We start from the raw sequence: 12,178 nt of genomic DNA on the forward strand, positions 1-12,178 counted from the left end.
ACGTCTGAGTCTTTATTCCTATCCTGCCCCTAGGTTCTTCAGGACCATTTTTTTTTTAGATTTCATATATATATGTGTTAGCATACGGTATTTATTTTTCTGACTTACTTCACTCTGCATGACAGTCTCTACGTCCATGCACTTCACTACAACTAACTCAATATGGTTTCTTTTTATGGCTGAGTACTATTCCATTGTATACATGTGCCACATCTTCTTTATCCATTCATCTATCGATGGACACTTAGGTTGCTTCCATGTCCTGACTAGTGTAAATAGAATTGCAATGAACATTGTGGTACATGACTCTTTTTGAATTACGGTTTTCTCAGGGTATATGCCCAGTAGTGGAATTGCTGGGTCGTATGGTAGTTCTATTTTTAGTTTTATAAGGAACCTCCATACTGTTCTTCATAGTGGTTGTATCAATTTACATTCCCACCAACAGTGTGAGAGGGTTCCCTTTTCTCCACACCCTCTTCAGCATTTATTGTTTGTAGATTTTTTGATGATGGCCATTCTGTCTGGTGTGAGGTGATACCTCATTGTAGTTTTTGTTTGTTTGTTTGTTTTTTGTTTTTTCTTTTGTGTACGTGGGCCTCTCACTGCTATGGCCTCTCCCGTTGCAGAGCAACAGGCTCCGGACACGCAGGCTCAGCGGCCATGGCTCATGGGCCCAGCCGCTCCGCGGCATGCCAGATCTTCCCGGACCGGGGCATGAACCTGCATCCCCTGCATCGGCAGGTGGACCCTCAACCACTGTGCCACCAGGGAAGCCCCTCATTGTAGTTTTGATTTGCGTTTCTCTAATGATTAGTGATGTTGACATCCTTTCATGTGTTTGTTGGCAATCTGTATATCTTCTTTGGAGGAATGTCTCTTTAGGTCTTCTGCCCATTTTTGGATTGGGTTGTTTGCTTTCTTGATGTTGAACTGCATGAGCTGCTTGTATATTTTGGAGATTAATCCTTTGTCAGTTGCTTCATTTGCAAATATTTTCTCCCATTCTGAGGGTTGTCTTTTCATCTTGTTTATAGTTTCTTTTGCTCTATAAAAGCTTTTAAGTTTCATTAGGTCCCATTTGTTTATTTCTGTTTTTATTTCCATTTCTCTAGGAGGTGGGTCAAAAAGGACCTTGCTGTGATTTATGTCATAGAGTGTTCTGCCTGTGTTTTTCCTCAAAGAGTTTTATAGTGTCTGGCCTTACATTTAGGTCTTTAATCCATTTTGAGTTTATTTTTGTGGATGGTGTTAGGAAGTGTTCTAATTTCATTCTTTTACATGTAGCTGTTCAGTTTTCCCAGCACCACTTATTGAAGAGGCTGTCTTTCTCCACTGTATATTCTTACTTCCTTTATCAAAGATAAGGCGACCATATGTGCGTGGGTTTACCTCTGGGCTTTCTATCCTGTTCCATTGATCTATATTTCTGTTTTTGTGCCAGTACCATACTGTCTTGATTACTGTAGCTTTGTAGTATAGTCTGAAGTCCAGGAGCCTGATTCCTCCAGCTCCGTTTTTCTTTCTCAAGACTGCTTTGGCTATTCGGGGTCTTTTGCGTTTCCATACAAATTGTGAAATTTTTTGTTCTAGTTCTGTGAAAAATGCCACTGGTAGTTTGATAGGGACTGCATTGAATCTGTAAATTGCTTTGGGTACTATAGTCATTTTCACAGTGTTGATTCTTCCAGTCCGAGAACATGGTATATCTCTCCATCTGTTTGTATCGTCTTTAATGTCTTCTCATCAGTGTCTTACAGTTTTCTGCATACAGGTCTTTTGTCTCCTTAGGTAGGTTTATTCCTAGGTATTTTATTCTTTTTGTTGCACTGGTAAAGGAGAGTGTTTCCTTAATTTCTCTTTCAGATTTTTCATCATTAGTGTATAGGAATGCAAGACATTTCTGTGTATTAATTTTGTATCCTGTGACTTTAACAGATTCATTGATTAGCTCTAGTAGTTTTCTAGTAGCATCTTTAGGATTCTTTATGTATAAGTGTCATGCCATCTGCAAACAGTGACAGTTTTACTTCTTCTTTTCCGATTTGGATTCCTTTTTCTCTTTTTCTTCTCTGATTGCTGTAGCTAAAACTTCCAAAACTACGTTGAATAATAGTGGTGACAGTGGGCAACCTTGTCTTGTTCCTGATCTTAGAGGAAATGGTTTCAGTTTTTCACCATTGAGAACGATGTTGGCTGTGGGTTTGTCATATATGGCCTTTGTTATGTTGAGGTAAGTTCCCTCTATGCCTACTTTCTGGAGGGTTTTTATCATAAATGGGTGTTATATTTTGTCAGAAGTTTTTCTGGTATCTCTTCAGATTATCATATGGTTTTGATCCTTCAGTTTGTTAATATGGTGTATCACATTGATTTATTTGTGTATATTGAAGAATCCTTGCATTCCTGGGATAAACCCCACTTGATCATGGTGTATGATCTTTTTAATGTGCTGTTGAATTCTGTTTGCTTGTATTTTGTTGAGGATTTTTGCATCTATGTTCATCAGTGATATTGGCCTGTAGTTTTCTTTCTTTGTGACATCTTTGTCTTGTTTTGGTATCAGGGTGATGGTGGCCTCGTAGACTGAGTTTGGGAGTGTTCCTTCCTCCGCTATACTTTGGAAGAGTTTGAGAAGGATAGGTGTTAGCACTTCTCTAAATGTTTGATAGAATTCGCCTGTGAAGCCATCTGGTCCTGGGCTTTTGTTGGCTGGAAGATTTTTAATCACAGTTTCAACTTCAGTGCTTGTGATTGCTCTGTTTATATTTTCTATTTCTTCCTGGTTTAGTCTCCGAAGGTTGTGCTTTTCTGAGAATTTGTCCATTTCTTCCAGGTTGTCCATTTTATTGGCATAGAGTTGCTTGTAGTAGCCTCGTAGGATGCTTTGTATTTCTGTGGTGTCTGTTATAACTTCTCCTTTTTCATTTCTAATTTTATTGATTTGAGTCCTCTCCCTCTTTTTCTTGATGAGTGTGGGTAATGGTTTATCAATTTTGTTTATCTTCTCAAAGAACCAGCTTTTACTGTTTTTGAGCTTTGCTATTGTTTTCTTTGTTTCTGATTCATTTATTTCTGCTCTGATCTTTATGATTTCTTTCCTTCTACTAACTTTGGGTTTTGTTTGTTCTTCTTTTTCTAGTTCTTTGAGGTGTAAAGTTAGATTGTTTATTTGAGATGTTTGTTGTTTCTTGAGGTAGGATTGTATTGCTATAAACTTCTCTCTTAGAACTGCTTTTGCTGCATCCCATAGGTTTTGGATCATCGTGTTTTCATCGTCATTGGTCTCTAGGTATTTTTTGATTTCCTCTTTGCTTTCTTCAGTGATCTCTTGGTTATTTAGCAGTGTATTGTTTAGCCTCCATGTGTTTGTATTTTTTTACAGATTTTTTTCCTGTAATTGATATCTAGTCTCATAGCATTGTGGTCAGAAAAGATACTTGATAGGATTTCAATTTTCTTAAATTTACCAGGGCTTGATTTGTGACCCAAGATATGATCTATCCTGGAGAATGTTCCATGAGCACTTGAGAAGAAAGTGTATTCTGTTGTTTTTGGATGGAATGTCCTATAAATATCAGTTAAGTCCATCTTGTTTAATGTATCATTTAAAGCTTGTGTTGCTGTGTTTATTTTCATTTTGGATGATCTTTCCATTGGTGAAAGTGGGGTGTTAAAGTCCCCTACTATGATTGTGTTACTGTTGATTTCCCCTTTTATGGCTGTTAGCATTTGCCTTATATATTGAGGTGCTCCTATGTTGGGTGCATTAGTATTTACAATTGTTATATCTTCTTCTTGGATCGATCCCTTGGTCATTATGTAATGTCCTTCTTTGTCTCTTGTAATAGTCTTTGTTTTAAAGTCTATTTTGTCTGATATGAGAATTGCTACTCCAGTTTTCTTTTTATTTCCATTTTCATGGAATATCGTTTTCCATCCCCTCACTTTCAGTCTGTATGTGTCCCTAGGTCTGAAGTGGGTCTCTTGTAGACAGCATATATACCGGTCTTGTTTTTGTATCCATTCAGCCAGTCTATGTCTTTTCATTGAAGCATTGAATCCACTTACCTTTAAGGTAATTATTGGTATGTATGTTCCCATTACCATTTTCTTAATTGTTTTTGGTTAGTTATTGTAGGTCTTTTCCTTCTCTTGTGTTTCCTGCCTAGAGAAGTTCCTTTAGCATTTGTTGTAAAGCTGGTTTGGTGGTGCTGAATTCTCTTAGCTTTTGCTTGTCTGTAAAGGTTTTAATTTGTCCATGGAATCTGAATGAGAACTTTGCTGGGTAGAGTAATCTTGGTTGTAGTTTTTTCCCTTTCATCACTTTAAATGTGTCCTGCCAGTCGCTTCTGGCTTGCAGAGTTTCTGCTGAAAGATCAGCCGTTAACCTTATGGGGATTCCCTTGTATGTTATTTGTTGTTTTTCCCTTGCTGCTTTTATTTTTCTTTCTATGTATTTAATTTTTGATAGTTTGATTAATATGTGTCTTGGCTTGTTTCTCCTTGGGGTTTATCCTGTATGGGACTCTCTGTGCTTCCTGGACTTGATTGACTATTTCCTTTCCCATCTTAGGGAAGATTTCAATTATAATCTCTTCAAATATTTTCTCAGTCCCTTTCTTTTTCTCTTCATCTTCTGGGACCCCTGTAATTCGAATGTTGGTGAGTTTCATGTTGTCCCAGAGGTCTCTGAGACTATCCTCAATTCTTTTCATTCTTTTTTCTTTGTTCTGCTCTGCAGTAGTTATTTCCACTATTTTATCTTCTAGGTCACTTCTCTGTTCTTCTGCCTCAGTTATTCTGCTGTTGATTCCTTCTAGAGAATTTTTAATTTCATTTATTGTGTTGTTCATCATTGTTTGTTTGCTCTTAAGTTCTTCTAGGTCCTTGTTAAACGTTTCTTGTATTTTCTCCATTCTATTTCCAAGATTTTGGATCATCTTTATTATCATTACTCTGAGTTCTTTTTCAGGTAGACTGCCTATTTCCTCTTCATTCATTTGCTCTGGTGGGTTTTTCCCTTGCTCCTTCATCTGCTGTGTGTTTTTCTGTCTTCTCATTTTGATTAACTTACTGTATTTGGGGTCTCCTTATCGCAGGCTGTAGGTTTGTAGTTCCTGGTGTTATTGGTATCTGCCCCGTGTGGCTAAGGTTGGTTCAGTGGGTTGTGTAGGCTTCCTGGTGGAGACGACTAGTGCCTGTGTTCTGGTGGATGAGGCTGCATCTTGTCTTTCTGGTGGGCAGGACCATGTCACTGGTGTGTTTTGGGGCGTCTGTGACCTTACTATGATTTTAGGCAGCCACTCTGCTAATGGGTGGGGTTGTGTTCCTGTCTTGCTAGTTGTTTGGCATCGGGTGTCCAACACTGTAGCTTGCTGGTCGTTGAGTGGATCTGGGTCTTAGCATTGAGATGGAGATCTCTGGGAGAGCTTTTGCTGTTTGATATTACATGGAGCCAGGAGGTCTCTGGTGGACCAATGTCCTGAACTTGTCTCTTCCACCTCAGAGGCACAGGCCTGACACCTGGCCGGAGCACCAAGCCCCTGTCAGCCGCACAGCCTTTGCTTTATTCTGCCAGTTTTCTCCAGGATTCTGCAGGCTCTGGAGCGAGTGGGATGTCCCACCTGGTCTTATCCTGGCCACCAGAAGCTCATGAAGAGGTGGAAAACTAGTTTGCACTCTTCTTTTTTTTAGTGAGTGCTTGGCCGAGAACCCTTTTTTTTCTAGGGCACCTTGTAAATGGAAAAGCTTATCTGGGTTAGAAGTTCTTGCTGTGGCTGCTGTAATTCACAGTTATCTTGTGTAAGGTCAACTCGCTTTTCGGCCTTAAAAGAAAATTTATTCACCTGATGCCTCACGCTGGGCCCATTCCAGCTTCAGTCTGGCCCCTATTTGTTGACCTTTATATTGGTACTACACGGTCTTGATTTCTGTAAGTCTTGAAATCGGTAGTATAAATTTTTCAAGATTGTCTCTGTAATTGTTTAGATTTTAGGAAACACTCCTCTCAGTGGTTCTGAGTGTGTAAGTATTATGTATCTTTTGTTAGATTTGTTCCCATTTTTTTGGCAACACTATTGCAAATTGAACTGTTTCTTAAAATTTCATTTTCTAATTGAGTTTATGAAGGTCACAGTATATAAGGTCATACAGAAAGCAATTATATTCCTATATACAAGCAGTGAACAACTGATCACAGAAATTTGAAAAACATAATAGCTCGTCCCCTCCCCCAAATGAAATACTTAAGTATAAATTCATTGTAAAACACAGGATCTGTATACTGAAAACTACAAAATGGTGCTAAAAGAAATCCAGGAAGACCTAAATAAAGGGAGAGACATATGCTGTTTGTGGATTGAAAGACTCAACATAGTAGTGATACTTTTTTTCTGCAAAGTGATCTAGAGATTCATTGCAACCAATCAAAATCCCAACAGGATATTTTGTAGATATAGACCAGCCTATCCTGTAATTTATATATAAGGGCCAAGGAACTAGAATAGCTAAAAGAAATTTGCAAAAGAAGAACAAAGGTAGAGGAATCACTTTTAGTATCAAGCTTCAGTAATCAAGACAGTGTGGGATTGATGATAGATCAGTGGAGAGGGATTGGGAGTCCTGAAGTAGACCACATGAATATAGGCATTTGATCTTTGACAAAGGTACAAAATCAATTCATTGAGGAAAGGATGGTCTTTTCAAGAAATTGTTTTGTAGCAGTTGGTCATTCATCTGTAAAAAAATGAACCTTGATCGAAGACCTCACTCCTGATACAAAGATTAACTTGAAATGGATCATAGATGCAAATGTAGAACATAAAGGTATAAAACCTGTAGAAGAAAACATAGGAAAAAGTTATTGTGACCTGGGGTTAGAAATGGTGCCAAAAGCACAGTCTATAACAAAAAAAATCAATAAATTGGACTTTATCAAAATTAAAACTTTTACTCTGCCAAAAACACTGTCAAGAGAATTAAGAGACAAGCTACAGACTAGGAGAAAATATTTGCAACCCATGTATTTGACAAAGGACTAGTGTCCAGATTATATAAAGAACTCAGTAATAAGAACTCTCAAAGCTCAACCAACTCAATTTAAAAATGGGCAAAGGACGTGAACAGACACTTCACCAAAGAGGATATAAGGATGGCAAGTAAACATGTGAGAAGATATTCAGCATTGTTAGCCATTAGGCATATGCAAATTGAAACCATGATCACAGACCAGTATACACAGTGATAGAATTGCTAAAACAGGAAATCGTGACAGCATCATGTGCTGGCAACTGGAACCCTCGTGAATTGGTGGTGAGAATGCCAATTGATACCCCACTCTGAGTAACTATTTGGCATTTTCTTATGAAGTTATATATACATTTAACCTTGTGACCCAGCAGTTCCACTCCTGGGTATCTACCTTAGTGAAATGAAAAATTTATGTTCACTCAAAAACCTGTACACAAATGTTCATAGCAGTTTTATATGATAGTGGAAACATGAAAAAAACCTCAAATGTCCTTCAAAGGATGAATGGATAAATGGAGTATGGTGAAATAGTACTCATCAGGCAAAAGGAATGATACACGCAGCAATTTGAATGAAACGGAAAGGTGTTATGCTACGTGAGACAAGCCAGTGTCAAAGGGTTATGTACTGCATGATTCCTTTTATTTGACATTCTTGAAAAGGCAAAACTATAGTGCTGGAAAACAGACCACTGGTTGTCAAGGGTTATACATGAGGTGAAGGTTTGTATATCAGTGAGTAGTTCCAGGGAGCTTTTTGGTTGTTGGAACTGTATTGTACCCTCTTTGTGGTGGTGGTTTCACAAATCTATATGTGTTAACATTTGTAGAACTGTACAATAAAAGAAAAGAAGTCAGTTTTACCATATGGTAATAAAAAGAATTTGTAGAATGTCACACTTCATTCTGTTTTATGGATCTTTGTATGTGACCTCGTTTTTGTTTTGCATTTTGCTTTTGCCTCCCCCTGCCCCTACCTTTGCTTTGGCGTAGGTCACTATTATCCATTGGTCTCTATATTTGGTAGGCCCTTTTAATTGGAAGCCCATATTCCTCAGTTCTGGGAGTTTTCTTGAATTTTATTGACCTCCCTTCCCCCATTTTCTCTGTTCTCCCTTCCTGAAAGTTTTCAGACACTGGACTTCTTAGTTTGGTTTTCTAATTTTTCTTTTCTAGTTTCTTTCTTTTCTCTTCTTTCTTTTGTCTATATGTGGAGACATACTTATTTTTTAAACTCTATTATCTCCTGTGTTTAATAACCAAGAGTTCATTTTTGTTGTTCTCTGATTCTTTTCAATGGCATCCTATTCTTGTTTCAGTGTTGTAATATCTTCTCTTAATGGTAGTTTTTCTTCTTCCTCAATACTTGCTTTTTTTGTTGTTGTATACACTTCTAATTAGATACTTCCCTTCCATAGCTGATGGTCCTTCTCTGCTTATACTTAGGAGGAGGATGAGAATGCATATTGCAAGTTCATAGCCTGCTGTGGGGCTTGTCAACTTTGAGCTTCATTCTCCCCCAGTTTGGCTGAGCTATAGAGTTGGGGAACCCCCAAAGACAGTGTCATTTGCTGTTTCCTCTTGGTCTGGTTGGAGTCCTCAGGGAGGCGACTCTTGGGGTCTCCTGCCTGGAGGGAAGACCTGGTTCAGTGGAGGAGAGGGCTCTGGTTCTCAGCGTTCAGGGCACTCATTTAATCCCACTTCCAGTCCAATTTCTAGTCCTTGATTGTATCCCTGTATTGCTAATCCAGAGGCCATCTGTTTTACCTTTCAAAGAAATAAACCTTCAGTGCTCTACCATAGTGGCAGGAAGGATTCAGGGATCTAATTACTTCTGAAGCAGACTTCCAAGCAAAACTTATCTAAGCCAGTTGTCCTCCCCTCTTTCACTCCCACTTTCATAGGTCTCTGGTGCTGCCAATTTGAGTCCTTCAGGGATTCTTCTGTGTGAAATCGGATTGGTTCTCGTTTTATCCCCATGCTTAGCTTGCAGTTCACTTTTCTTTACTTGATCTGTAGAAGTGAAGAAGTTCTAGGTCTAGTGAACAGAAGTCTGAAGAATCATCAAGCAGAGCTCTAGTCATGGCTTCTCAGTCAGTTCCCAGACTAAGTCAGTTTACAGATACAGAACCCTTGAATAAAGGGGCCTCTGAGTCACCTTTAGGAAGGACCGTACTCTGCAGCCAAAAGTTTATATTGTTAATCTTTCTCCCAGCCCTTCCCAAAGTGTGTGACTGTGCCCTGGGGAAAAGGAGCTTATCAGATTTAGGGGGGATTACTGGACACAGGCTCTGAACTGATACTTATTCCAGGAGACCCAAAACATCACTATGATCCACCAGTTAGAGTAGGAGCTTATGGAGGTCAGGTGATCAGTGGAGTTGTAGCTCAGGTCCTTGTCACAGTGGGTTCATTTTATCCCCGAATCCACCCTGTGGTTATTTTCTCCAGTTCCATGATGTGTAACTGGAAGAGACGTATTCAGCACCTAGGAGAATCCCCCACATTTATTTTTCTTGGATTTGCTAATTCATTCAGCATTCATCAGTTTGCCTTCCAGCTTACCAATTTTATTGTTATCACCTCTTCCCTTTTGTCTTCCCTGTCCTTGTATGTCTATGACCATGCACACACACACCCCCCAGTTAAAAAAATTGTTTTAGTAGAGTTGCAGTAGGGAATGAGTTTGGTACATATGTTAAGTTCTGTCTTTACCTGCAGCCTCCATCTATTGGGTTGGCCAAAAAGTTCGGGTTTTTCTGAAAGATGCCGTGGAAAAACAGAACGAACTTTTTGGCCAACCCAATATATTATTTTGCTGGGTGATGTTATATAATCCTATGGCTTTGAAGGCCATCCAACCTCATAAATTTATGCCTCAAGCCCTACTTCTCTTTCTTCTAAGCTCTAGACATGTATTTACAACTGCTTATTCAACTTTTCTCCTACTATATCTGATACACATCTCAGATGCTTCATTCCCAACCCTCTCGTTGAAATGCCCATTTCTCATCCAATCTTCTTGTTCTCAATTAATACCACACTACCAGCCGCCCACTTGCTCAATCCCAAATTCCTTTCCTTCTTTCCTATATCACCTTCATCGACATCTCCTATTAGTTCTATATTTAAATTATGTCCAGAATCCATCTCCTTCTCTCTATCTTTATGGCTGCTACCTGATCTAAGCCATTTTAATTTCTCACCTGGTTCCATGCAGTAACCTCCCAACTGCTCCCTGCTTCCACTCTTGTCCTGCTACAATCCATTGTCTATGTAGTAGCCAGAGTGAAAATTCTGAATTCTAAGTTAGGCCGAATGCCTTTCCTGATTCAAAGTCCTCGTTGCTGTACACTTTGAATCCTTATTGAATCCATCCACACCCCTTATTCTGTCCACAAGGTGCCTGCCTAACTCTTTGACTTTAGCTCCTGCCAAGGTCTTCATTGTCTCCTCTGCTCTGGTCACACAGGCCTTTTGGTTCATCAAACACACTAAGCTTGTTCCCTCCTTTGGGGCCTTAGCGGTTGCGATTTTATCTCCCTGAATATCCTTTGCCTGTATCTTCATGTGGCTCTCACTTCATTCAAGTCTCTGCTCAGTAGCATCTGCTTTGAGAAGCCTTCCCAGACCACCCTCTCCACCTTTCTCCCAGATCCCTCACATTACTCTCTATTACATCATCTTATTTATTTCCTTCTGAAAGTATCTTGTTTTTTTTTTTTTTTCTTCTGACTTTCTTGTCTTTCTCTAGCCATTTGAGTATGAGCCCTGTGAGGGCGTTGGTTTGATCTATCTTGTTCCTTGGTGGTATCATCACACCCAGAGCAGAATCGGGCCCATAGTAGATAGATACTCAAAGACTGTTGGATGGTAGGTAGGTGGGTGAGTGAATAAATGTTTGTTGAGTTCCACGCTACTGTTAGCATGTTGTTTCTTCTGGGACGTCTCAGAATTGAGCCTTTATTGTTTTTTGTTTGTTTGTTTGTTTGTTTGTGGTACGCAGGCCTCTCACTGTTGTGGCCTCTCCCGTTGCGGAGCACAGGCTCCGGACGCGCAGGCTCAGCGGCCATGGCTCATGGGCCTAGCCGCTCCGCGGCATGTGTGATCTTCCCAGACCGGGGCACGAACCCGTGTCCCCTGCATCGGCAGGCGGACTCTCAACCACTGCGCCACCAGGGAAGCCCAGAATTGAGCCTTTATACAGAATTCCTTCCCACCTTGACTGATTCTACTTCAGAGCGCCTTTACATGTCCCCGCCTCTCCCTGCCAGTAGGTCTGTTTTAGGGCTCAGAGTTTGAATTCCCAAATAGGAGATTGTGGATCCTGTTTTCTACCTTTAGCCAAGAAGTCACACCTTCAGCCATATTTTATGCAGGAACCTGGATGACACTTTGGTGGAAGGACGACCAGTGCCCTTTCTCATCCCTCAGTCCTGATCCAGTATGGTGCTGGAGTGGAAACAAGAGATTGCAACTAGAGATGTAGTCCTGATGGCTCACCTCTTAGTGTTAGGAGCCTGCTTTTGCTTTTCTGCTCCCTTCCAATCATTTAAAAAAATTTTTAACATCGTTCTGTGCCAACCACTGTTAAAACTGAGGGTGAGATTTAGGTGTGGGGGGTGGGGAGGGTTGGTCAATCAGTTTCATTTCATCATCTTAAGAAAGGAGTCGAGAGACTGCAAATTGTGAAGCCTCCTGTGTCCAGTCACCAGCTTTAAATATGATGCCTCCCATGTCATATGGCACCTAAATGCTTGTGGGTCCAGTCATAACTTTCTTTTCAGTATCTGATGAAGTAGGGATGAACCCAGGAAATGACCCCTCTCTTCTCTTTGTTTTGTACAACTCAGGAGGTTCATCAAGAACGGATTGCATTGGAAAACCAACTGGAACAACTTCGTCCAGTCACTGTGTTGTGACCCCCAAGATTCAAGTAACAGTGGGTGACCTTTCCTGCCAAGATCTTTCCTTTGAATGTTTCAACGAAACTACTTGTCATAGATGTCTGAGACTGTGTCAAAAGCTCTTAGCGGCGGAATATAATCCATATCACCTTTTCTTTTGTGCTTCACGTGTACGTTTTACTGTGGTGGAAAAAAACACAACTGATTATCACACTTGAAATTGTAACTATCAGTGGAATT

At 40.0% G+C, this 12,178-nt stretch overlaps 1 protein-coding gene across 2 annotated transcripts in view; it reads left to right on the top strand.

Moving 5' to 3' along the window:
* Positions 1 to 11,953, top strand: part of REPS2 (RALBP1 associated Eps domain containing 2) — a 231,222-nt gene extending 219,269 nt beyond the window's left edge. For both annotated transcript variants that reach the window (XM_007454850.1, XM_007454849.1), the window contains exon 18: positions 11,885 to 11,953. In XM_007454850.1, coding sequence (XP_007454912.1) covers positions 11,885 to 11,953 — 69 coding nt within the window. The remainder of the gene's footprint in view (positions 1 to 11,884) is intronic.
* Positions 11,954 to 12,178: the final 225 nt, after the last annotated feature.

This window comes from Lipotes vexillifer, unplaced genomic scaffold (assembly GCF_000442215.2).
Source record: "Lipotes vexillifer unplaced genomic scaffold, Lipotes_vexillifer_v1.1 scaffold586, whole genome shotgun sequence".
In the NCBI taxonomy this organism is placed as follows: Eukaryota; Metazoa; Chordata; class Mammalia; order Artiodactyla; family Lipotidae; genus Lipotes; species Lipotes vexillifer.